The 22,792-nt window shown below is 44.6% G+C and overlaps 2 protein-coding genes across 6 annotated transcripts in view; one reads left to right on the forward strand and one right to left on the reverse strand.

Annotated features, from left to right (window-relative positions):
• Window positions 1-22,792, forward strand: part of LOC148135401 (Fc receptor-like B) — a 60,157-nt gene that overhangs the window by 13,463 nt on the left and 23,902 nt on the right. For 2 of the 4 annotated variants that reach the window (XM_087984642.1, XM_087984644.1), the window contains 3 exons: window positions 7,832-7,979; window positions 12,658-12,687; window positions 18,714-18,989. In XM_087984642.1, coding sequence (XP_087840768.1) covers window positions 7,832-7,979; window positions 12,658-12,687; window positions 18,714-18,989 — 454 coding nt within the window. Of the gene's footprint in view, window positions 1-7,654; window positions 7,980-12,657; window positions 12,773-18,713; window positions 18,990-22,792 lie in introns of those variants that run through there. The other 2 variants (XM_087984643.1, XM_087984645.1) reach the window with 2 other exon arrangements.
• Window positions 1-22,792, reverse strand: part of LOC148135402 (Fc receptor-like protein 2) — a 106,294-nt gene that overhangs the window by 1,149 nt on the left and 82,353 nt on the right. Inside the window, exon 13 of one of the 2 annotated variants that reach the window (XM_087984626.1) lies at window positions 3,916-6,858. The exons of the other annotated variant lie outside the window; for it this stretch is intronic. The gene's annotated coding sequence lies outside the window, so the exon portion shown is untranslated. Of the gene's footprint in view, window positions 1-3,915; window positions 6,859-22,792 lie in introns of those variants that run through there. 2 annotated transcript variants of the gene reach the window in all.

Raw genomic sequence — 22,792 nt, forward strand, 5'->3', positions numbered from 1 at the left:
CAATTTGCTTCTAAATGCATATAGATCTTGTCCTGGAGAATCATTTCCAATAAACTCCCTACCATCAGCATGAGACTCACAGGCCTGTGGTTTCCTGGATTATCCCTGATAGCCTTCTTAAACAATGAGGTAACATTAGCTATTTTCTAGTTCTCTGGGACCTTACCTGTGGCTAAAGTAGATACAAAGATGTCTGTCATTGCTCCAGCAATTTGCTCACTCACCTACCTCAATATTCTGGAATAGATCCATCAGGGCCCAGGGACTTATCTCCCTTAATACTTTTAAGATGCGCAGCACCCCTTTTTAACTAGTAACTATAGGCCGGTGAGTCTCACTTCTGTTGTGGGCAAAGTCTTAGAGAGAATTGTAAGGGATAGGATTTATGCACATCTGGATAGGAATAATGTGATCAAGGATAGTCAGCATGGTTTTGTGAAGGGCAGGTCGTGCCTCACAAACCTTATTGAATTCTTTGAAAAGGTGACGAAGGAGGTTGATGAGGGGAAAGCGGTAGATGTGGTATATATGGATTTTAGTAAGGCGTTTGATAAGGTTCCCCATGGTAGGCTACTGCAGAAAATACGGAGATATGGCATTGAGGGTGAGTTGGAGGTTTGGATTAGGAATTAGCTGGATGGAAGAAGACAGAGGGTAGTAGTTGATGGCAAAGTTTCTTCATGGAGTGCCGTCACTAGCGGTGTTCCGCAAGGATTTGTTTTGGGACCATTGCTGTTTGTCATTTTTATAAATGACCTGGAAGAGGGGTTAGAAGGTTGGGTGAGCAAGTTTGCGGATGATACGAAAGTCGGAGGAGTTGTTGACAGTGAGGAAGGATGTGGCAGGTTACAGCAGGATATAGAGAAGCTGCAGAGCTGGGCAGAAAGGTGGCAAATGGAATTCAATGTAGCTAAGTGTGAGGTGATTCACTTTGGGAAGAATAACAAAAAGATGGGGTACTGGGCTAATGGTCGGATACTTGGTAGTGTGGATGAGCAGAGGGATCTTGGTGTCCATGTACACGGATCTCTGAAAGTTGCCACCCAGGTAAATAGTGCGGTGAGGAAGGCATATGGCATACTGGCTTTTATTGGTAGAGGAATTGAGTTCCGGAGTCCTGAGGTCATGATGCAGTTGTATAAGACTCTGGTGCGGCCACATCTGGAGTATTGTGTGCAGTTTTGGTCGCCATACTATAGGAAGGATGTGGAGGCACTGGAACGGGTGCAGAGGAGGTTTACCAGGATGTTGCCTGGTATGGAAGGAAGATCGTATGAGGAAAGACTGAGGCACTTGGGGCTGTTTTCATTAGAGAAAAGAAGGTTTAGGGGTGACTTGATTGAGGTGTACAAGATGATTAGGGGGTTAGATAGGGTTGACAGCGTGAACCTTTTCCCGCGTATGGAGTCGTGTATTACAAGGGGGCATAGCTTTAAATTAAGGGGGGGTAGATATAGGACTGAAGTTAGGGGTAGGTTCTTCACTCAGCGAGTCGTGAGTTCATGGAATGCCCTGCCAGTAGCAGTGGTGGACTCTCCCTCTTTATGGGCATTTAAGCGGGCATTGGATAGGTATATGGAGGATAGTGGGTTAGTATAGGTTAGGTGGGCTTGGATCGGCGCAACATCGAGGGCCAAAGGGCCTGTACTGCGCTGTATTCTTCTATGTTCTATGTTAACTGCAACTTGGCTTGGATTAATGATTACCTTCCAAAATTCTGTAGGCTTTAGAGCATGTCCGATAGATTGCAACTCTCTTTTCTTTTTTACATATCCACAGAAGCTCGTTTTTTGTATTTTTACTTTCACCATAATTTTTCTCTGTTTTCAACACCATCTGTGTGTTCCTGAAAGATGTCCAAATCTCTGACTGACCTTTGTTTTGAGTTGGACTGCACTCATTGACCGCCTTTCCCAACCATGGGTGATTCTGCTTTCTTATTGAGTTCTGCTTTTTAACCTGAATTTATTTTTAAAATTTGCGCTGATAATTTTGAGACATCTGTTTCCAAATCTGACCCTGCTTATCAACCGAGATTCTCCTTGCTCTGTTTTTGTAGCCCTCTCCTACAATGATTAGAACAAAGTCAGCCAGGTGGACCTCATAGAATCTGAGTTCCCTGATTGGGGCTGATGGTCTAGTCCAATCTGGGAGTCCTGACTGACAGATATAAGCAGAAATATCAGAGCTTCTGTTCACATTAGGTGGTGGTTCAGTTTAGCTGGGTCAGTGTCATGTGCTATGCATGTGTAACTATTTCAGTGGTGAAAAGAGAAAAACGCACTGCTGAAGTGATTCACTTGCAAGAGTTGTCTTTGAATTTGTGGCATCATGCCGTTATTAGGAAAGCATGATTTTTGCGATCCTTCCAAAGACTGGGCCCAGTATATCAACAAAATGAAATCGGGGCAGATGAAAAGCAATAAGCATTTGTCCTGACATAGATTCTAATTTTGATTTAGAATCTCGCCCATCTCTTGTTGCTCTACACGTCAAGACATTGTTGGTTTTGAAGAGGCCCTCTTCTCTCCTTAATTACTCTTTTGTCCTTCAAGTACTGTGGATTCTCCTTTACCTTATCTGCCAATGCCATCTCATGTCCCCTTTATACAATGCTGACTTCTCTCTTAAGCACACTGTGACACCCTCTATAATCCTCAAGGAATTCACTGGATGACAGCTACCTACACATGTCATTTGCCTCCTTCCTTTCCAAGACCAGGGCTTCTATATCTCTAGCTGAAAATGTGTTGCTGGAAAAGCGCAGCAGGTCAGGCAGCATCCAGGGAACAGGAGAATCGACGTTTCCTGGATGCTGCCTGACCTGCTGCGCTTTTCCAGCAACACATTTTCAGCTCTGATCTCCAGCATCTGCAGACCTCACTTTCTCCTTCTATATCTCTAGTCAACCAGGGTTCCCTACTTCTGACTGGAACATGCTGGCTCTGAACGCTCATTAACTCACTTTTGACAGCCTCTCATTTATCAGATGTCCCTTTGCCTGCAACCAGCTTCCCTGAATCAACTCATGAAAGTTCCTGTCAAAGGCCATCGAAATTGGCCTTGCTCCAGTTGAGAAATTTAACTTGTGCACCTTTCCTCTTCCATAGCTGTCAAATGTAATAGAATTATGGTCACCATTCACAAAGTGTTCACTTGCTAACACTTCTGAGACTTGCCCTGCGTTATTTCTCAAGAGAAGGTCAAGTTTTGTGCCTTTTCTAATCGGGCCATATACAAACTGCATGAGAATTTATTCCTGAGCACATTCACATTTCTCTCCAACCAAGCCCTCAACACCATAGCAGCCCAGGTCGATGTTAGGAAAGTGAAAATCTCCTATTATTACCATTCTATTATCCTTGCAGCTATCTATGATCTCCTTACATATTTGCTCCTCAATTTCCCACTGTCTATTGGGAGAGGCCTATAGTAGATGGCATTAAAGTGATCTTGCCCTTTTGATTTCTCAGTTCTACCCATATAGACTCAGTGAATTATCCCTCAAGGATGTCCTTTCTCAGGACTGCTGTGACGTTCTCCCTAATCAAAAATGAACTCCCCTCTCCTCTCTTGCCTCCCTTTCTATCCTTCCTATAATATCTGTTCCCTGAAACATTGAGGTATAAGTCCTGTCCCTCTCTCAGCCATGTTTCTGTAATAGCTGTAATATCCCAGTCCCATGTAACAATCCATGCCCTCAGTTCAGTTGCCTTATCTATCAGGCTTCCTATCTTGAAATAAATGCAGTTTAACTCAGATTTCCCTTGCTTTCTGTTATACCCGTGTAAATCCTGTCTAGTATTAGGATAATCAACACTGCCTTTGCTTGTTAATTGCTGTCATTACCTTCTGTACTGTGAGAAACAAAGCTTACTCAATTGAATAATTTCAGTCCGAGACAAGATCTGAAGCAGTAGTATTGTTTATTACGCTCTTGCAAGAGGGGTGTGGTGTCTAGTATTTACAAGGTAGTCACACACACACCGAGTTTAACGAGTACACAATATTTATGTAATTCGTTTCTCTTCCCTCCTCCTATAGCTCCTCCCCTGTTTACATCTGTCACTGTTCTAAACCCAGTTGTTTATCTCTGAACACATCCGGCCTTATCCGTGACAAAATGTTTCCTCTGGCCTCACAAGGCCATTTAAGCACATTCCTCTGTAGTCTTATTGTTATATATCCTTCTTCACTGCCATCTGTTTCCGTGCTTGCTAAAGCAACATTTCCTTTTATTCTTTGCCCAAACTGAGCCTTATGACCTCTTGATTGTGTTTTGTTATTGTTTTTGCAGAAGTGGGAAACAGATGCTTATAACTACTGTTTGTATAGGCATATCTAACTTAACCCCCTCCCCTCACAGCACCTTATCTATTTGTCTGTGACATCTACCATTGTTTGCAGGCACATTTCATTCTTGTATGCACATTTTAGCTAATGCAAAAGCAATTATATATTTCCTTCACATAGTTTTCATTCTTGTTAACTCAGCTCTTGGCTGAAACAATTATACACTGGCATGAGGTCATTTACCTTGCATAAGTAATTATGATTGCAGAAGTAACACTGCTTTACCTATATCCCACACTTTCCCCCTTTTTATTTAATTATCATTAGTTATCTTCTGCATTTTTCTTATATGTCGCTTCCAAATTGGCGGGCATCTTTCCCGAAATTTCATTTATTTTGGAAATCTCCCCGAGGTCACTTATTCCTTCATTGTTTAACAGGTAGAGCCCTTCTCTCTGATTGCTCTTTAGGGGCAATTGTTTCATTAAGGCTGTCTCAATCAGTCTTTGGGTGAGCCCTCGTATACAGGTTATGATGCAACAGCCAATGGCTACCAATACTCCGGCTACTACTATCAGGGAAGTAAGGATGGAAACCACCCCGCCCTCCCATTTTCCAAACCATGATTCAAGCCATCCCTTGAGAGATGTGTCTACTCCCGAATTCTCAGCCAGTTCCTCTGCTAAGGTAGTCAATCCCCTTAAGGCCTGAGTAATTGAACCATTAGTGGTATTAGGAATAAAGGTACAACAGCTTCCTCCTAACATAAAACACCCCCCCCCCCACCCTTTTTCCGCTAGAATCATATCAAGGGCCATTCTATTTTCCCATGCCATCCTACTTGTTGCATCAAGCTGTTCTGCTATTCCTTTAACCGCATTCTCTTGTATAATTTATAAATTGTGGCTGATTATAGAAAACGTAATTTATCCAATCTACATTTTTATTAATTGTTACCCACCAGAAGAGAGCTGGCTCAAACCCTGCTGCAATCTGGTTGCGAGCCTTGAACTCATCCGCTACCCCTCTTGGAACTCCTATAGAGTCTAGATAAATCCTGCCATCAAAAGAGGTTTCTAATAATGATCTTTTACTTATTCACTTTCTCTCTACTATCTTTTCCTTCTCAAATGCCAGGGTAAATGTAATTGCCAATTGTACAATTGCACACATCCATCTCCAATCCAGAGGTGCAGTGTGTCACAATACTTTGCCTCCACAGTACCACCACAGATCCACTGGGGGAACCTTTAGTGCTGAGTAATTCCCTCCCTTGTCCATTTCGGTGACATTCTTAATCTCTGTACATAATTTCAGCTCCCCCCAAGTCTCTGGGCTGATTTGTACCTCACCGACACACACACGACATGTGATTTCCAACTGCAGCTGAAAACGTGGGGTGTGGGGGTGGGGTGCTTTTAAGTCTTTCTTCTCCAAGGGAGAGAACATCAGAGATAGGGAGGTACAGTTCCTATCATTCCATGTAGTATCATCCTGGTACAGGGCTATCATACATTTCATGCATTTCCTGTCTCGCTTCCACCCAAGTGGAAAGGGAACTACCTGGGCCACTGGCCTACTGGAGGCTCATGCATGGCAATTGCTCTTGTTTAGACTTTGTACAGTATACTTTACCCATTCAATCCAGGCATTTGCATCCCCATACCCTGTATCTATTTCGATGGTCTGTTTCAAGTCCTTCACATCTATAATTTTTACCACCTTAGGGTCATCGGGAGGGGTGAAAGGTTGAAATCATATTATCCAGTAGTTCTGTCTGTTTACCCTTCCCTATGCTAATTTGAAAACAACAGCCCGAGAAATCCTTCATAGGTGCCCACCCCCCAAATAATTGCTTCGTGCCTTGTGGTTTTCTCTATCATTAGGTATATTGGTTTATACTCTTTATTGGGACAATCGAGAGCTGGTGGGAAGGGGGCCTGGTGTACTGTGACGAGACGAACATAACAAGTATCATCCCCAAGGCCATCCCCAAAGGACTTAAGATGTATTTCTGAGATGCAGTACTGTCTCTGATTATCTACATCCCCACAATTTACTAAGCTGCATGCATCGGTGTCTATTACCTGTGGGTTGTCAGACTCAGGAACTGTTAATAACACATATGAAAATAATGTTTGACAAAATCCCAATACTAAGAAAGCTTGTATCATAACCCTAAGCATCCCCAGCATTCTAAAAGTTTTGTTGAAGCACCAAAAGACTTAATATACAATCCCACAGAAATAATCTCGTGCTCGCGTAGCCACTATATAATCGGTTCTCAAAGTCTCTTTAGTCTGAGTTTCAGTGGTTCTTGCATTGATTCGGCTGTCCAGACTTCTTCCTCAACTGGAGATTCCACTGGCCCTTTGATCCGAGTGAATCCAGTCTTGCCCTGCCGTTCTTATCGTCATTTCGGAAGTCAAAAGAGCCTGGCACGGCCATTCCCAGTCCGGTTGCAATTTAGTCTCTGTCCATGATTTTACAAAGACCCAAGCTCCCGGTCAAATCGGATGAATAGTGAATTCGAGGGGCGGAGTCAGTGCCAATAAAATCTGTTTCCTGAGGAAAGACAAAGAGGAGGACAAGCCCAGTATATACATCTTTAAGAACAAATCTTTAGTTTCTGGGATTGGCAGTGACCAGAGATAGGAGCTTTCCGAGGACCTGGGACAGTAGGTATTAAGGAATAAACCACCGCTCCTATGGATTCAGGGCAGCTTCTTTAGTTACCTCATCAGCCAGTAATGTAGCTTTCCATTCTTTAATTAACAATGAATTAATGCAGTCATGTTTTAAATTAACCATGAATCAATATGACAGGTCACTGAGAATGTGTGAAGAAATCCTGTCAATTAATATTGATTCAGGTTAACACAATCGATTTATTATAAATATTAATTATATATTATATAAATAAAATAATCATTATCTGTAATTCAGGGTGGAAACGCAACAAGTGTGATCGCAACCTTCTCTTTCATCTCCCCAATGCTTTGGATCCCACGTCCCAATCAGATTAGATTAAACCCTCCCGAGTGGATCGAGCAAATCTCTCCGCCAGAATATTGATCCCCCTCTAGCTTGAATGCAGTCTATCCCTCTTGTACATGAGCTCTAACTGAGGGATATAAGACACTGAAGAGGTGATTGGCAAAGGAGTTGGAGAAAGAATGCTTCCTTATGTGGTGCAATCTAAAGCGAGAGGATCAATGTTTCAGGACAATGGGATGGGACAGATTGGAAACAAAGATGGGGAGGAATGGCTGATCCTATTTCGCCCCAAGAACTGGATGGAGGGAAGGGAGCTGACCTGCAGGGTCAGTTTCTGTGCTGTCAGTGAGGAGGAATTTCTTCTCTCCGAAAGGAGTCAATCTGTGGAATTATTTACCACACCGGGCTGTCGAGGCTGCGTTGCTGAGTGTATTGAAGGCTGAGATTTTTAATCAGGAGGGGGAATGGCGGGTAATGGGGAGTAGTGGGTGAAGAAAGGTCCCGATGACTGACGACCATGTCCCTCCTCAATCTGTCTCAGACTGTTTGGCTGTGCCCACTTCGCCCACCACTCCCCTGCTACCAGCAGGATCAGACAAGCAGGAAACAGCAGACTGAATCACTGACTGTATACACGCCCCTATCAAACAAGACTGTGATGGATATCTTCTCTGCCCTCCTACTGCTCGGTATGTATCTCCAGCTTTTATCACTATTTCGGGGTGGGTGCAAGGAATAAATCTGTCATTCATCTCCTGCCCTCAACTCAGTGTACAATGGGAATGTGAACAGAGGCAGAATCCTATTGGATACGGACAGCAGTGCACATATGTGCTGGTATTTCCCAGACTGTTTAACAAATACATACACACACACGTGCACATGCTCACTCACTCACACACACTCACACTTACTCACACACACTTTCCAACATTGTTGTTCTCTCACGCAGACACCCTCTTACATGCACTCTCACTATCTCTCATACTCTCTCACGCACAGTATATGTCTCTCATGTACACACTATCTAACACCCTTTCTTACATGCACTCCTCACAATCTCTCTCAGCCTTCATGCACAGTCTCCCTCTCTCTCATCCAAACACTCTCACAAACACACTCGTGCAGGAGAGTGAGGGTGCGAGCGGGAGAGTGAAGTTGTGTGTATGAGAGATAAAGAGAGAGAGGGTACAGACTAAAAAGAAAATTAACGGTGCAGGAGAGAGAGCGTGTGTGTGTGTGTGAGTGTACGGGAGAGAGGGAATGATGGCACGAGAGGGAGAGTGAGGATACAGAGGAGGGACAGAGTGAGGGCACGGGGGAGAAAGGGAGAGTGAGGATGCAGGGGAGAGCCAGAGAAAGTAAAGGTGCGGGAGAGAGTAGGTGCAGGAGAGAGAGTGACTGAGAGTGTGGGGAAGAGAGAGAGAATAAGAATGGGAGAGAGTGAGAATGTGAGGGAGAGAGAACGTGAGATTGTAAGAGAGAGCCTGAGAATGTGGGGGAGAGCGGGAGTGTATTAAAGTGCGGGAAATAGAGAATGAGGTTGCGGGAGAGAAAGGCAGAGTGTGAGGGTGGAGGAGAGATACAGGAAGAGTTAGGGTGCAGGAGATAAATGGAGCGAGTGAGGGTGTGGGAGAGAGCGAGAATGAGGGTGCGTGGGAGATAGTGAGAGAAAGAGGTTGCAGGAGAGAGAGCACAGTTAACGACAGGCAATAAATGCTGGTCTCGTCAGCAATGCCCAAATGTATAACGGTAGTGTGTGCGTTTGCGAGTATGCTGGTGTACATGAAAATGAATATGCATAATTGAATTGTAGAATTTGGAAAACAAAGACAAAAATTTTGATCAAGAGCAGGACAATAGCGAATGAGTTTAAAATAACAGGGAACATAAAAACTGACTGCAAGCTTCTGCAAACATGTGAAGAGAAAAGTATTTATGAAGACAATTGTAGGTCCAATGCAATCTGAATCAAGATGATATTATAACGGCAGAAGATTTGAATGCATAATTTGGTTGTCTTCTCAAAAGAGGGAAAGAAATCATCTCCTAATAAATGTTAGATAACCAACATCTACTGAGAGGGAGGAATTGAAGGAAATCAGTAATAGTAGGGAAATGGTATTGGGGAAATTAGTGGGATAAGTCCTGAGGGCCTCTTAATTGATATCTCAACATCCTTAAGAAAGTGGAACTGGATATAATGGGTGCATTGTTGATAATGCTTTAAGATTCTATAGACTTGGAAACAATTCCCACATATTGGAGGAGAGGTAATGTAATCCCTCTGTTTAAAAAGTAGGCGGCAGAGAGAGACAAAAATAAACAGAGTATTACAGACCAGATAGCTGAACATCAGTTAGTAGGGGGAATTCTGGGAATACCTATAAAAGGCGTGATGACAGAACACTTAGAAAGCATTAAAGACGTTGGACAAAGCCAGAATGGGTTATGAGAGGCAGAAGAACCTTAATAAATCAACCGTCATTTTCTGAGGGTCTAAGGATAAATAAGGGAGAAACAGTACATGTAGCTTATTTGGCTTTTTCAGAAGACATTTGAGACGAGGTTTATGTGCAAAGTGAAAGGACAAGAGTTTGATGGCAGTATATTGATGTGAATTGAGAATTAGTTGACAGACAAGAGAGAGAGTGAGAATAAATGTGTCTTTTACCCAAGAGGCAAATCGTGACTAGTGGGATACTGCAGGAACTAATACATGGGCCCCAGCCACTCTCAATATATATTAATGACCTGGATGAGGGAGCCAAATGCAACAGTTCCAAGTTTGCTCATGACACAAAACTGGCCAGGATTGTGAGGAGGATGCAAAGGAAGTGATTTAGACAATTTGAGTGAGTGGACAAGCACATTGCAGATGCAGTACAACGTGGCTAAAAGTGAAACAGATGTGGAGAAACAAAAAGCGAGTACGATTGAAATGGTGACAAACTGGGAAGTGGGGATAGACAAAGGGAGCTGAATGGAGAGATAATTGTCTAGATTTGAAAGGAACCAAGTGAAATGAAGACAAAATGGGGAATGTGGGGGTAGCATGGTGGCTCAATGGCTAGCACTGCTGCCTTATAGCACCAGAGACACGGGTTCGATTCCACCTTCTGGCAACTGTCTGTGTGGAGTTTGCACATTCTGCCCATGTCTGTGTGGGTTTCCTCCCAGTGCTCCAGTTCCCTTCCAAAATCCAAAGATGTGCAGGTTAAGGTGAATTGGCTAAGGGGAATTACCCTTAGTGTCCAGGGATGTGTAGTCTAGGTAGGTTTGCCATGACAAGTGCAGGGTTAGGTTAGGGAGATGGGTCTGTGTGTGATGCTGTTTGGAAGGTTGGTGTGGGCTCATTGGGCTGAATGAACTACTTCCACATTGTAAGGATTCTATGGATATGGCTTTGAGATACAGGATCAGCTATGATGCTACTCAATAGTGCAGCAGGCTTGAGGGTCCGTTTGGCTGCTTTGAACCCAATCACATTAGTAATTGATGTGTCTTTTTAATGCATTCACAGGATGTATGCATTGCTGGTTGGGCCCAGCATTAGTTGCAGATTTTTATAAATTCAGTATTCGCTCTATGCCCATACCAGGAAATAAATGCAAGTCCTGAGAACATCTCTCTCCCTGTGTGTCTCTCTGAATCTGTTTGTGTTCCCCTCTCTCTCTGTCCCATCTCACTTCTCCATCTCGCTATCTTCTCATCTCTCTTTTTCTCTCCCCCTTCCATTTTTTCTCCCACATTCACTCTCTCTTTGCCCATTCTCTCTCTTTGTCTTCCTTTCTAATATCTGTCTATCCCTATCTCTCACATTCTTTATCACTGTTCTTTTCTCTCTTACTCTGTAAACACTCGACCGCTGTCTCCATCTGAACACTATATCACTGTCTCTCATGTTTTTCTTTCCTTCTCTCCCTCTTTTTCACACACACTGCCACTCTTTTGTCATACTCTCTCTACCCAACAGCTCTCTCTCTCCTCCTTCCTCTTACTTAATCTCCCTATCTCTCTCTAACACACCATTCTCCCCCATGTCACTCTCTCCCTCCCTCACTCTCTCTTCCCTCTATCTTGTTTTTCCACCTCTCTGTCCCACCTCACTCACTCTCGCCTCTTCGTCCCTCTCACAGTGTCTCTATCTATCCCCCTTCTATATCTTTCTTCCTCCTTCTTTCTCTCTCTCCCTCTCCGTGTTTCCCTGTTATTGTCCTTGTTTCTCTCTTCATTTACCCCTCTTCTGTCCGTCTCTCTCCCTTTCTTCCTTTCCCTCACTCAGTCTGCATTCCTTGATGCTTATCCCTTCCATCTCTCTGTTTCTCTCTCTCTCCCTCTCACTCAAGTATATAAGCACACTTTCCCTCTCACACACAGACCCCTCTCTCTCTCAGGTGCAAGCGGGTACTGCAGATGCTTGAGATTCAAATCAAGATTAGAATGGTGCTGGACAGGCAGCATCCGAGGAGCAGGAAAATCAACATTTCGGGAAAAAGCCCTTCATCAGGAATCAACTCCTTTCTCTCTCACATAAACAGACGCCTCTCTCACACACACAAATAGACCCCTCTGTCTCACTCTCACTCAGACTCTGTCTCACTCTCAGACTCCTCTCTCACTCACACGCACACACAAATTCCTGTTTTTGACACACAAACAGACGCCTGTCTCTCTCAAAATACACAGACTCCTCTCTCTCTCAAACGCAGACTCCTCTCTCTTTCACACACAGACTCTTCTCTCTCTGTCACATACAGACTCCTCTCTCTCATACACACAAACACACAGACTCCTCTCTCTATCATACACATACACAGTCTCCCATATCGCTTATACAGACACCCCCTCTCTCTCTCTTTGTCTCTCTCTCACTCTCTCACACAAACACGCACATGCGCGCTCTTACAGGCGCATGACCTCACTCCTTTATGTACACTGTCTCACACACGCATATACTCTCACCCTGTCTCGTTCTCTCATGCACACACAATTTTTCTCACACACACAAAAACGCACATGTGACCTCAGCAAATGAGTCTGATTATGTATCACCGCTGAGCAAATTAAAGCAAGGGCCCTCATGTCAAGGCATAGGATCACAGCAGGCCATTCAGCCCATCAAATCTGCTCTGCCATTCGATGAGGTCATGGCTTATCATGGATTCCTGAAGAAGGGCTTATGCCCGAAACGTCGATTCTCCTGTTCCTTGGATGCTGCCTGACCTGCTGCGCTTTTCCAGCAACACATTTTCAACTCTGATCTCCAGCATCTGCAATCCTCACTTTCTCCTCATGGCTTATCTAATCATCCTCAATTCCACTTTCCATAAAACTTATTGATCGTGTCTAATTATATATTTTCAGAGCAAGTGATGATTCTACAAATACGAGAAGGTATGTTAAGATCCAGTGTGCCTTCCTTTCATGACTTGTTGAAGAACCCCACAGTGTCTGCACTTGCGTCAGTGTTTACATTATGGTAAACAAAGTCTTGCAACTTTGGAAAATATGAAACAAACACAAATGTTACATAAGCTCAGCAGGTCTGGCAGCATCTGCGGACTGAGAGGGAGAGAGAAAAACACAGTTAACATTTTGTGTCCATCACACTCCTGATTTAGAGTCATTGAGCTGTACAGCACAGAACAGACCCTTCAGTTCAACTCGTCCACACTGACCATATAACATAGAACATCACAGCGTAACAGAGGCCCTTCTACCCTCGAGGTTGCACCGACCTGTGGAACGACTCTTAAGCACACATATCCTACACTATTCCATTTTAATCCATATGTTTATCCAATGACCATTTAAATACCCTTAAAGTTGGTGACTCTGCTACTATTGCAGGCAGTGCATTCCATGCCCCATACTACTCTAAATAAACAAATTACCTCTGACATCTGTCCCTATATCTTTCATCACTCAATTTGAAGCTATGCCCCCTCGTGCTAGCCATCGCCATCCAAGGAAAAAGGCTCTCACTGTCCACCCTGTCTAACCCTCTGATTATCTTATATGCCTCAATTAAGTTATTTTTCAACCTACTTCTCTCCATGAAAACAGTCTCAAGTCCCTCAGCCTTTCCCCAGAAGACCTGACCTCCATATCAGGCGACATCCAATAAATCTCTTTGGAACCTCTTCCAAAACTTTCACATCTTTCCTATCATGCGGTTACCAGAACTGAACACAATACTCCAAGTGCGGCCGCTCCAGAAGTTTGTACAACTGCAGCATGACCTCATGGCTCCAAAACTCGATCCCTCTACTAACACACCGAATGTCTTCTTAATTACCCTATCAACCTCGGTGACAACTTTCAGGGATCTATGCACATCGAAACCAAGATCTCTCTGCTTATTCACACTATCAAGAATCTTACCATTAGCCCAGTACTCTTTATTTCTGTTGCTCCTTCCAAAGTGAATCACCTCTCCCTTTTCTGCATTAAATTCTATTTGCCACCTTCAAGCCCAGATCTGCACCTTATCTATACCCCTCTGTAACTGCAACATCATTCAGTACTATCCACAACTCTACTGACCTTAATGTCATCCACAAATTTACTAACTCATCCTTCTATGCCCTGATCCAGGTCATTTATAAAAATGACAAACAGTAGTCATCCCAAAGCCAATCCTTGCAGTACACCACTAGTAACTGAACTCCAGGATGAACATTTTCCATCAAACACCACCCCCATCTTCTTTCAGGTAACCAGTTTCTGATCCAATCTGCTAAATTATCTTTAATCCCATGCCTCTGTGTTTTGTGCAATACTCCACTGTGCAGAAGCTTATCAAATGCCTTACTGAAAAGCATATACACCACAATCAACCACTTTATCCTCCTCCACCTCTTTGGTCATCTTCTCAAAGAACTCAATAAGGTTTGGGAGGCACGACCGACCCTTCACAAAACCATGTTGACTAGCTCTTGTCAATGTATTGCTCTCCAGATGAATATAACTCATATCTCTTATAATCTTTTCCAAAACTTTACACAAAACCGATGAAAGGCTCACTGGTCTATACTTGCCAGGTTTGCCTCTATTCCCCTTCTTGAACAAGAGGAACACATTTGCTACCCTCCAGATATAGTCATAGAGTCATAGAGATGTACAGCATGGAAACCCAAACAACCCATTCATGCCGACCAGATATCCCAACCTAATCTAGTCCCACCTGCCAGCACCCGGCCCATATCCCTCCAAACCCTTCCTATTCATATACCCATTCAAATGCCTCTTAAATATTGCAATTGTACCAGCCTCCACCACATCCTCTGGCAGCTCATTCCATACATGTATCACCCTCTGCGTGAAAAAGTTGCCCCTTAGGTCTCTTTTCTATCTTTCCCCTCTCACCCTAAACCTATGCCCTCTAGTTCTGAACTCCCCGACCTCAAGGAAAAGACTTTGCCTATTTATCCTATCCATGCCCCTCATAATTTTGTAAGCCTCTATAAAGTCACCCCTCAGCCTCCGACGCTCCAGAGAAAACAACCCCAGCCTGTTCAGCCTCTCCCTGTAGCTCAGATCCTCCAACCCTGGCAACATCCTTGTAAATCTTTTCTGAACCCTTTCAAGTTTCACAATATCTTTCCGATAGGAAGGAGACCAGAATTGCATGCAACCTATCCCATTTGCCACAACTAGGCCAATATCCTTCTAAACCCGTGCTATTCATAAACCCATCCAGATGCCTTGTTAACCTTGCAATTGTACCTATCTTCACCACTTCTTCTGGCAGCTTATCCCATACATACACCACACTCTGCATGAGAAAGGTCCCCTTTAGGTCCCTTTTAAATCTTTTCCCTCTCACTTTAAACCTATGCCCTCTTGTTTTGTACTCCCCGAACCTGGGGATAATACCTTGACTATTCACACACGCTATGCTCTTCATCATTTTATGAACCTCTGTCATGTCACCCTTCAGCCTCCAACATTCCAAGGAAAATAGTCGCAGCTCATTCAATCTCTCTGCACAGCTCATACCCTCCAATCCTGGCAACATCCTTGTTAATCTTTTCTCAAACTTCACAACATCTTGCGGCTATTGGTATTCTCAATGTGGCTGTACACATGTCCTGTACAGCCATGATATGACGTCCCAACTCCTACATTCGATGCATTTACCATTAAAGGAGAAAGTGAGGTCTGCAGATGCTGGAGATCAGAGCTGGAAATGTGTTGCTGGAAAAGCGCAGCAGGTCAGGCAGCATCCAGGGAACAGGAGAATCGACGTTTCGGGCATTAGCCCTTCTTCAGGAATGAGGAAAGTTTGTCCAGCAGGCTAAGATAAAAGATAGGGAGGAGGGACTTGGGGGAGGGGCGTCGGAAATGTGATAGGTGGAAAGAGGTCAAGGTGAGGGTGATAGGTCAGACTGGGGTGGGGGCAGAGAGGTCGGGAAGAAGATTGCAGGTTAGGAAGTCGGTGCTGAATTTGATGGATTTGACTGAGACAGGCTGGGGGGAGGGGAAATGAGGAAACTGGTGAAATCCGAGTTCATCCCTTGTGGTTGGAGGGTTCCTAGCCGGAAGATGAGGCGTTCTCCCTCCAACCGTCGTTTCACTGTGGTCTGACGATGGAGGAGTCCAAAGACCTGCATATCCTTGGTGGAGTGGGAGGGGGAATTGAAATGTTGAGCTACAGGGTGGTTGGGTTGGTTGGTCCGGGTGTCCCAGAGGTGTTCTCTGAAATGCTCCGCAAGTAGCCGGCCTGTCTCCCCAATATAGAGGAGGCCACATCGGGTGCAGAGGATGCAATACATGATATGTGTGGAGGTACAGGTGAATCTGTGGCGGATATGGAAGTTTCCTTTGGGGCCTTGGAGGGAGGTGAGGGGGGAGGTGTGGGCGCAAGTCTTGCACCTCCTGCGGTTGCAGGGGAAGGTGCCGGGAGTGGAGGTTGGGTTTGTAGGGGGTGTGGATCTGACGAGGGAGTCACGGAGGGAGTTGTCTTTACGGAATGCTGATAGGGGAGGGGAGGGAAATATATCCTTGGTGGTGGGGTCTGTTTGGAGGTCGCGGAAATGACGGCGGATGATGCGCTGTACATGGAGATCATCCGCCATCATTTACGCTACCTCCAAACGGACCCCACCACCAAGGATATATTTCCCTCCCCTCCCCTAACAGCATTCCGTAAAGACCACTCCCTCCATGACTCCCTCGTCAGATCCACACCCCCCACCAACCCAACCTCCACTCCTGGCACCTTCCCCTGCAACCGCAGGAGGTGCAAGACTTGCGCCCACACCTCCCCCCTCACCTCCCTCCAAGGCCCCAAAGGAAACTTCCATATCCGCCACAGATTCACCTGTACCTCCACACATATCATCTATTGCATCCTCTGCACCCGATGTGGCCTCCTCTATATTGGGGAGACAGGCCGGCTACTTGCGGAGCGTTTCAGAGAACACCTCTGGGACACCCGGACCAACCAACCCAACCACCCTGTAGCTCAACATTTCAATTCCCCCTCCCACTCCACCAAGGATATGCAGGTCTTTGGACTCCTCCATCGTCAGACCACAGTGAAACGACGGTTGGAGGGAGAACGCCTCATCTTCCGGCTAGGAACCCTCCAACCACAAGGGATGAACTCGGATTTCACCAGTTTCCTCATTTCCCCTCCCCCCAGCCTGTCTCAGTCAAATCCATCAAATTCAGCACCGACTTCCTAACCTGCAATCTTCTTCCCGACCTCTCCGCCCCCACCCCAGTCTGACCTATCACCCTCACCTTGACCTCTTTCCACCTATCACATTTCCAACGCCCCTCCCCCAAGTCCCTCCTCCCTATCTTTTATCTTAGCCTGCTGGACAAACTTTCCTCATTCCTGAAGAAGGGCTAATGCCCGAAACGTCGATTCTCCTGTTCCCTGGATGCTGCCTGACCTGCTGCACTTTTCCAGCAACACATTTCCAGCATTTACCATTAAAGGCAAGCGTACCAAATACCTTTTCACCTTCTCCCTCACCTGCAACGCTATCCTCAATGAACTACAAACCAGCATTCCAAGGTCTCTTTGTCTGATAACACTCCCAGAACCCTGCCATCACGTGTGTAAGTCCTGCCCTAATTTGCGTTATGAAAAAGCAACACCTCACATTTATCTAAATTTAGCTCCATCTGCCACTCTTCAGCCTATCTGATCAAGATCCCATTGTACTTTGAGACAACTTCCTTCACTGTCCACCTTGCCAAAAACTGTGTTGTCTGCTATTTTATAAACTATACCTCCTATATTCATATCCAAATTATTTAAATAAGGAAAAGCAGTGGATGCAGCACCGATCCTTGTGGCACCCTGCTGATCCCAAGCCTTCTCTCTGAAAAGCAACCCATCGCCTTCTGACTCCTACCTTTCTGCCAATTGAGTGTCCAATGGCTAGCTCTCCCTATATTCCATGTGATCTAACCTTGCTCAACCGTATATTATGGAGAACCTTGTCAACCACCTTGCTGAAGTCCAGATAGACAAAATCCACCACTCTACCTTTATCAATTTTTTTTTCTCTCTTCTCCAAAAAATCAATCAAGATATTGAGATACACAAAACCATGCTGCCTGTCACTGCACCTTGTTGACAGGGTGCGAGTCCAAAGGTGAGTTACTCACTGCAGGCTTCCCAGCCTCTGACCTGCTGTTGTAGCTATTGTGTTTACATGGTGAGTCCACTCCAGTTTCTGGTCAATGGCATACCCAGGATATTAATCGGGATGGAATTTAGTGATGATATTAATATTGAAAGTCAAGGACTGTTGGCTAGACTCTCTCTTGATAGTCATCCCCATCATATTGATAATGGGTGATTCAGTGATGCTAACACCAATGAGGGGGCGATTATTAGATTTGCTTTTAATGATAGCAACACAAATGTTGTGAAGCCGGGAGGATGGGTGGCAATGGTTACGATCTCTCAACATAGCCTCGAGAATGTTAATAATGGGGAAAATGAAGGGGATGATGGTTAATTTATCCCTCAATAGTAACCCCAGCATATTGATAGTGGGGACTTTAGTGATAATAACACAATAGAACACCAAAGGGAGATGGTTCAATTCTCTCTCAATGGTAAACCTCCCCCACCCCCATCCCCAATACTGATAGTATGACGGATTCAGTCATGGTAATATCTTTGAAAGTGAAGGGGCTGGTGAGATTCTCTCTCACTGGTGACCCCTATATATCGATATTGAGGCGATTCAGAGATGGTAACACCATTGAATGTCAAGGGGTGATGGTTCGATTCTCTCTTATTGGAGATAGTCGTCTGGAATTTGTGAGATGGGAATGTTACTTACCACTCATCAGCCTAAGCCAGCTTGAGTTGTCTGAGTGGCAAGCTACTGCAGCAAGCAAATTTCAGTGCTTCCCATTGTGGCTGTGTATGTTTTTCTATGGATTAGGTTCCTCAGTGGAGACTGGAGCACCTGTACTAACGATGGAGCCAATGTGGGACAGATTCTTAACGGGCGACCGGATCACTCTTAGCTGCAATGCCGGTCGGGAGCTTCATTCGACGACCTATAACTGGATCATAAACAAAACTACCAAAGAGTTCAGGGAGAAGACTTACATCATTGAGGCTGCTACAAAGGAGGATGTTGGGGAGTACAAATGCCAATCTTCCACATCGGCACATAAAACACCCTACAGCAACAGCATTCTCGTGAGAGTATCCTGTGAGTTGGGGTGTGTTTCTAATAATTCCCAAAGGTAGACAGGGGTAGGAAATAGTAAGGATATTGGTCTTCTCATGTGTTAGCATCAGTACAACTCTGATGCGCAAAGGTTTGCGGGTCTTCACTGAATCGATTGATGGTGCCTTCCACACCCCCACCCCCAAACTTTCTCAGGCATTGCTGCCACATTGTGAGCCACATGCCCTTGGACTGGGCAGCTTACCCACTTGAAATTTGGAGGCAATTGGATTTGGAAAGGGAAAGGGAAGGGCTAAGAACAGGCAGCAGTCTCCCAGAAGGACTCTTCTGATGATGGGAAGTGGGTGGGTGGCGTGGTTTCGACAGACACCATCTCATATGCAGATCTCACTGAGCCTGGATCAGTGTTACCCAGCGGCTCTCATAGGAAAGCGGGGGGATTCAAACTCACCCTGTGGATTGTCACCCTGGTCTACTCGATTGCTAATCTGTGATACGTCCGGTACATATGACCCCGCCCCTTAAGTTCATATAGAGTTCGTTATTAAAGCCGTTAAAACGGGGAACCGGACTGAGACTACCGATTGAATGACAGCACTCTCTCGAAGGGCTAAATGGCCTACTCCTTCTCCTATTTTTGATATTTCAATCATCGTCACACAACTCTTGAAGCCTCGACTTAACTGACTCCTTCTTTCCATTTGTCTTTTCAATGTCATGTTTCATCCACGAGTCTGTTTGAGTGACAGTCTCGCTATTTCGAGGGCGTGAGTGTTTTATTATATATTTTACACCTCTGAGAATTTTAAGTTTTTATATCAAACTGTCGCTTGGAGCCTTCACAAATTAAAAGAAAAACAAGAAGAAAACATCCTGCTGGTGCACTCCCAGAGGGAAAATGACCTGAACTGAAACAATCTCTTGCTAAGAGAAAACCAGCTCCCTTTATGAACCAAATTCCTGGTTATTTACCAATTTAAGTCAAAACAAAGCTCACGGTTTAATACAGATACCGTGTCTGTTATAGACTGAAAAGCATCATACTCCATTAAAGCCTGAGCGCTGAAGTTTCTCATCCATGGAATCTTAGGTAAAAACAATGACTGCAGATGCTGGAAACCAGAGTCTAGATTAGAGTGGTGCTGGAAAAGCACACCCATAAGCCGCTTCTGTGCTTCCCCCAAACCCTGCCCCATTCCCCATTACGTTGTTATAACATGGTGCCAACAAGTATACACACTACTCCAGCTGAGGTCTAACTGGTGTCTTGTACATATTCAAAATCACCGCCCTGCTGGCAGACTGTACAACTCTACTAATAAAGCCAAAGGCATTGTGTATTTTATTAATCGCTCTCCCCTCGTCATTCCGCCTTCACTGATTTGTGGACATGTGCCCCAGCTCCCTCTGCTCCTACACCCCTCTGTAGAATTGTATCCCCCTACTTTTTATTATCGTTCAATGTTCTTCCCACCAAAGTGCTGCACCTCACACTTCTCTTTACATTGAATTGCATCTGCCACAGCTCTGCCCATGCCACCAATTTGTCAATGTCCTATAGAATTTCCGCACTATTTTTCCTTACAGTTGACGATTGTCCTGGGATTTTATGCAATCTGCAAACTTGGAAATGCTCCCCCTGCACAACAAGATCCAGATCCACAACCAAGATACACATGTCGGGAAAAGAGGGGCCACTACTTCAACTGCAACCCTACCTCTGGCCCTAAAACGTGATCGGGTCAGTGGGCTGAGGCGTGGGAGAAGGAGTTTAATTTGGATAAATGTGCAGTGTTACTTTTTGGCAAAACAAACAAAGGCAGAGCTTCTACAATTAAAAGGGCCTTAGGTAGTGTAGTTGAATAGAGAGGCTTAGGATTCAGAAGCACAATTCTTTCAAATTTGCGTCACAGGTAGACAGGGTGGTTAAGGTAGCATTTAGCATGTTTATCTTCCTTGATCAGACCTTTGAATATAGGGGATTGGATGTCATGTTGAGGTTGTACAGTATGTTGGTGAGGCCTCTTCCAGAGTTCTGTCTAGTTTTGGCTGCCCTGTTAAAGGAAAGCTATTCTTATGCAGAAGGGGGTTCAGAAAAGATTTACCAGGATGTTGCTGGGAATGGAGGGTTTGAGTTATAAAAATATGTTGCATTGACTGGAGTGCACGAGGTCGAAGGGGGTCTTAATAGAGGTTTTCAAAATCATGAGGGGATGGAAGGAATCTTTTTCCCGAGGGTGGGGGATTTCAAGACTAGTGGGCATATTTTTAAAATAAGAGGAAAGAGATTTAAGAAGGACATGAAGGACAGTTGATTTTACACAGTGTGGTTCGTGTGTGGAATAAACTTCCAGAGGAAGTGATGGATGTGGGTACAGTTGTAAGTTTGAAAAACATTTGGCTAAGTGCATGATTTTTTAAAAAATGTTTGCAGGGATATGAGCCAAGCTCAGGCAGATATGGCTAGTTTAGTTTGGGATTATGATCGGCATGGACTTGTTGGACTGAAGTGTCCATTTCTGTGTTTTATGAACCTATGAGTTGACGACTCTATGACGCTGAGTCTGATGCATTCTTTTAATTCTTTTGTAACCCCCTTCCCCCCCACTTGACAGTTTCTCTTCCACAGTCAATGCAGGACATTAGGAAATGGTTCACCTTTCCAAACATTAACAGCACAGAAAGAATAGTTCTCAGCAGTATCTGTTCAGTACATAGCAGGCATTGACTGCTGTATCAGCAGAGCAGTGACTTGTGACACTTGCATTCTCAAATTCTTGAGATGTGGGATCAGAATTAGGCCATTCAGCCCATTGCATCTGCTCCAGTGTTCAATGATATCGCAATCCGTCTGACCATCTACAACTCTACGCTCCCAGTCACCCTCAACTCTCCTTCCCAATTAAAATTTTCATACTTGGATGTCCTCAATGATCCAGCTTCAACAGCCCTGTGCGGCAAAGAATTCCACAGACTCACTACCCACGGACAGAAGGAATTCCTTCTCATCTCCAACTTCACTAGGTGTCCGCCACATCCCCTTATTCTGAGGCAATGCCCCTCTTGTCTCAGGCTCTCCCACACAAGGGGAAACATCCTCTTCTGCATCAGTGCTGTAAAACTCTTGAAGAATATTCCATAAGGTCGCCTCTCTTTCTTGTAAACTCCAATGAGGACAGGCCCAACGTACTCAATTTCTCTCTCATTAGACAGTCCCTCCCTACCCAGCTCAGCTGAGTGAACCTTCTGTGGACTGCCTCCAATGTTGGTCTAACCTTCCTTAGATATGGGGCCCAAACTGTTCACTGGATCCTAGCTACAGTCTGACTAATGCGTTGGCTGTATAGCTTTAGTAAAACTTCCCACCTTTTATGGCCCATTTCCTTTGAAATAAAAACAATTTGTGTTCCCTGTAACCCACTGTATTTGCATGCTAGCTTTTTTTGTGATTCACAAACAAGGACTCCTCAAATCCCTCTGATCCATAGCTTTCTGCAGTCTTTCTCCATTTAAACAATACCCAGCTCCTCTATATTTCCTGTCAATGGGATGCACTGCTCTTGAGAATTACCGATTATTTTTTCCTGTATTTTGGATAGTGGGCTGAAATGGGGAAAAGACACTGCAAAAGCAAAATTCGGTGCCCCTTTTGGAAATTTGTTTTATAATCATAAGTGGAAGGGTTGGTTACACAGCTACTTGGAAAGTCGTGTTGGATGATGAGCTGGAGTCAGGGACTTGTATGAGTAGAGACTTTGCTGGCAGCAAGCAGCTGATTGGTCTGGTTGGTTCTTACGCCCCGTTATTAATTCAAGTCATTTCTT

This window comes from Chiloscyllium plagiosum, unplaced genomic scaffold (assembly GCF_037043375.1).
Source record: "Chiloscyllium plagiosum isolate Xiang-an unplaced genomic scaffold, Cpla_swu_hap1 HiC_scaffold_49, whole genome shotgun sequence".
NCBI lineage: Eukaryota > Metazoa > Chordata > Chondrichthyes > Orectolobiformes > Hemiscylliidae > Chiloscyllium > Chiloscyllium plagiosum.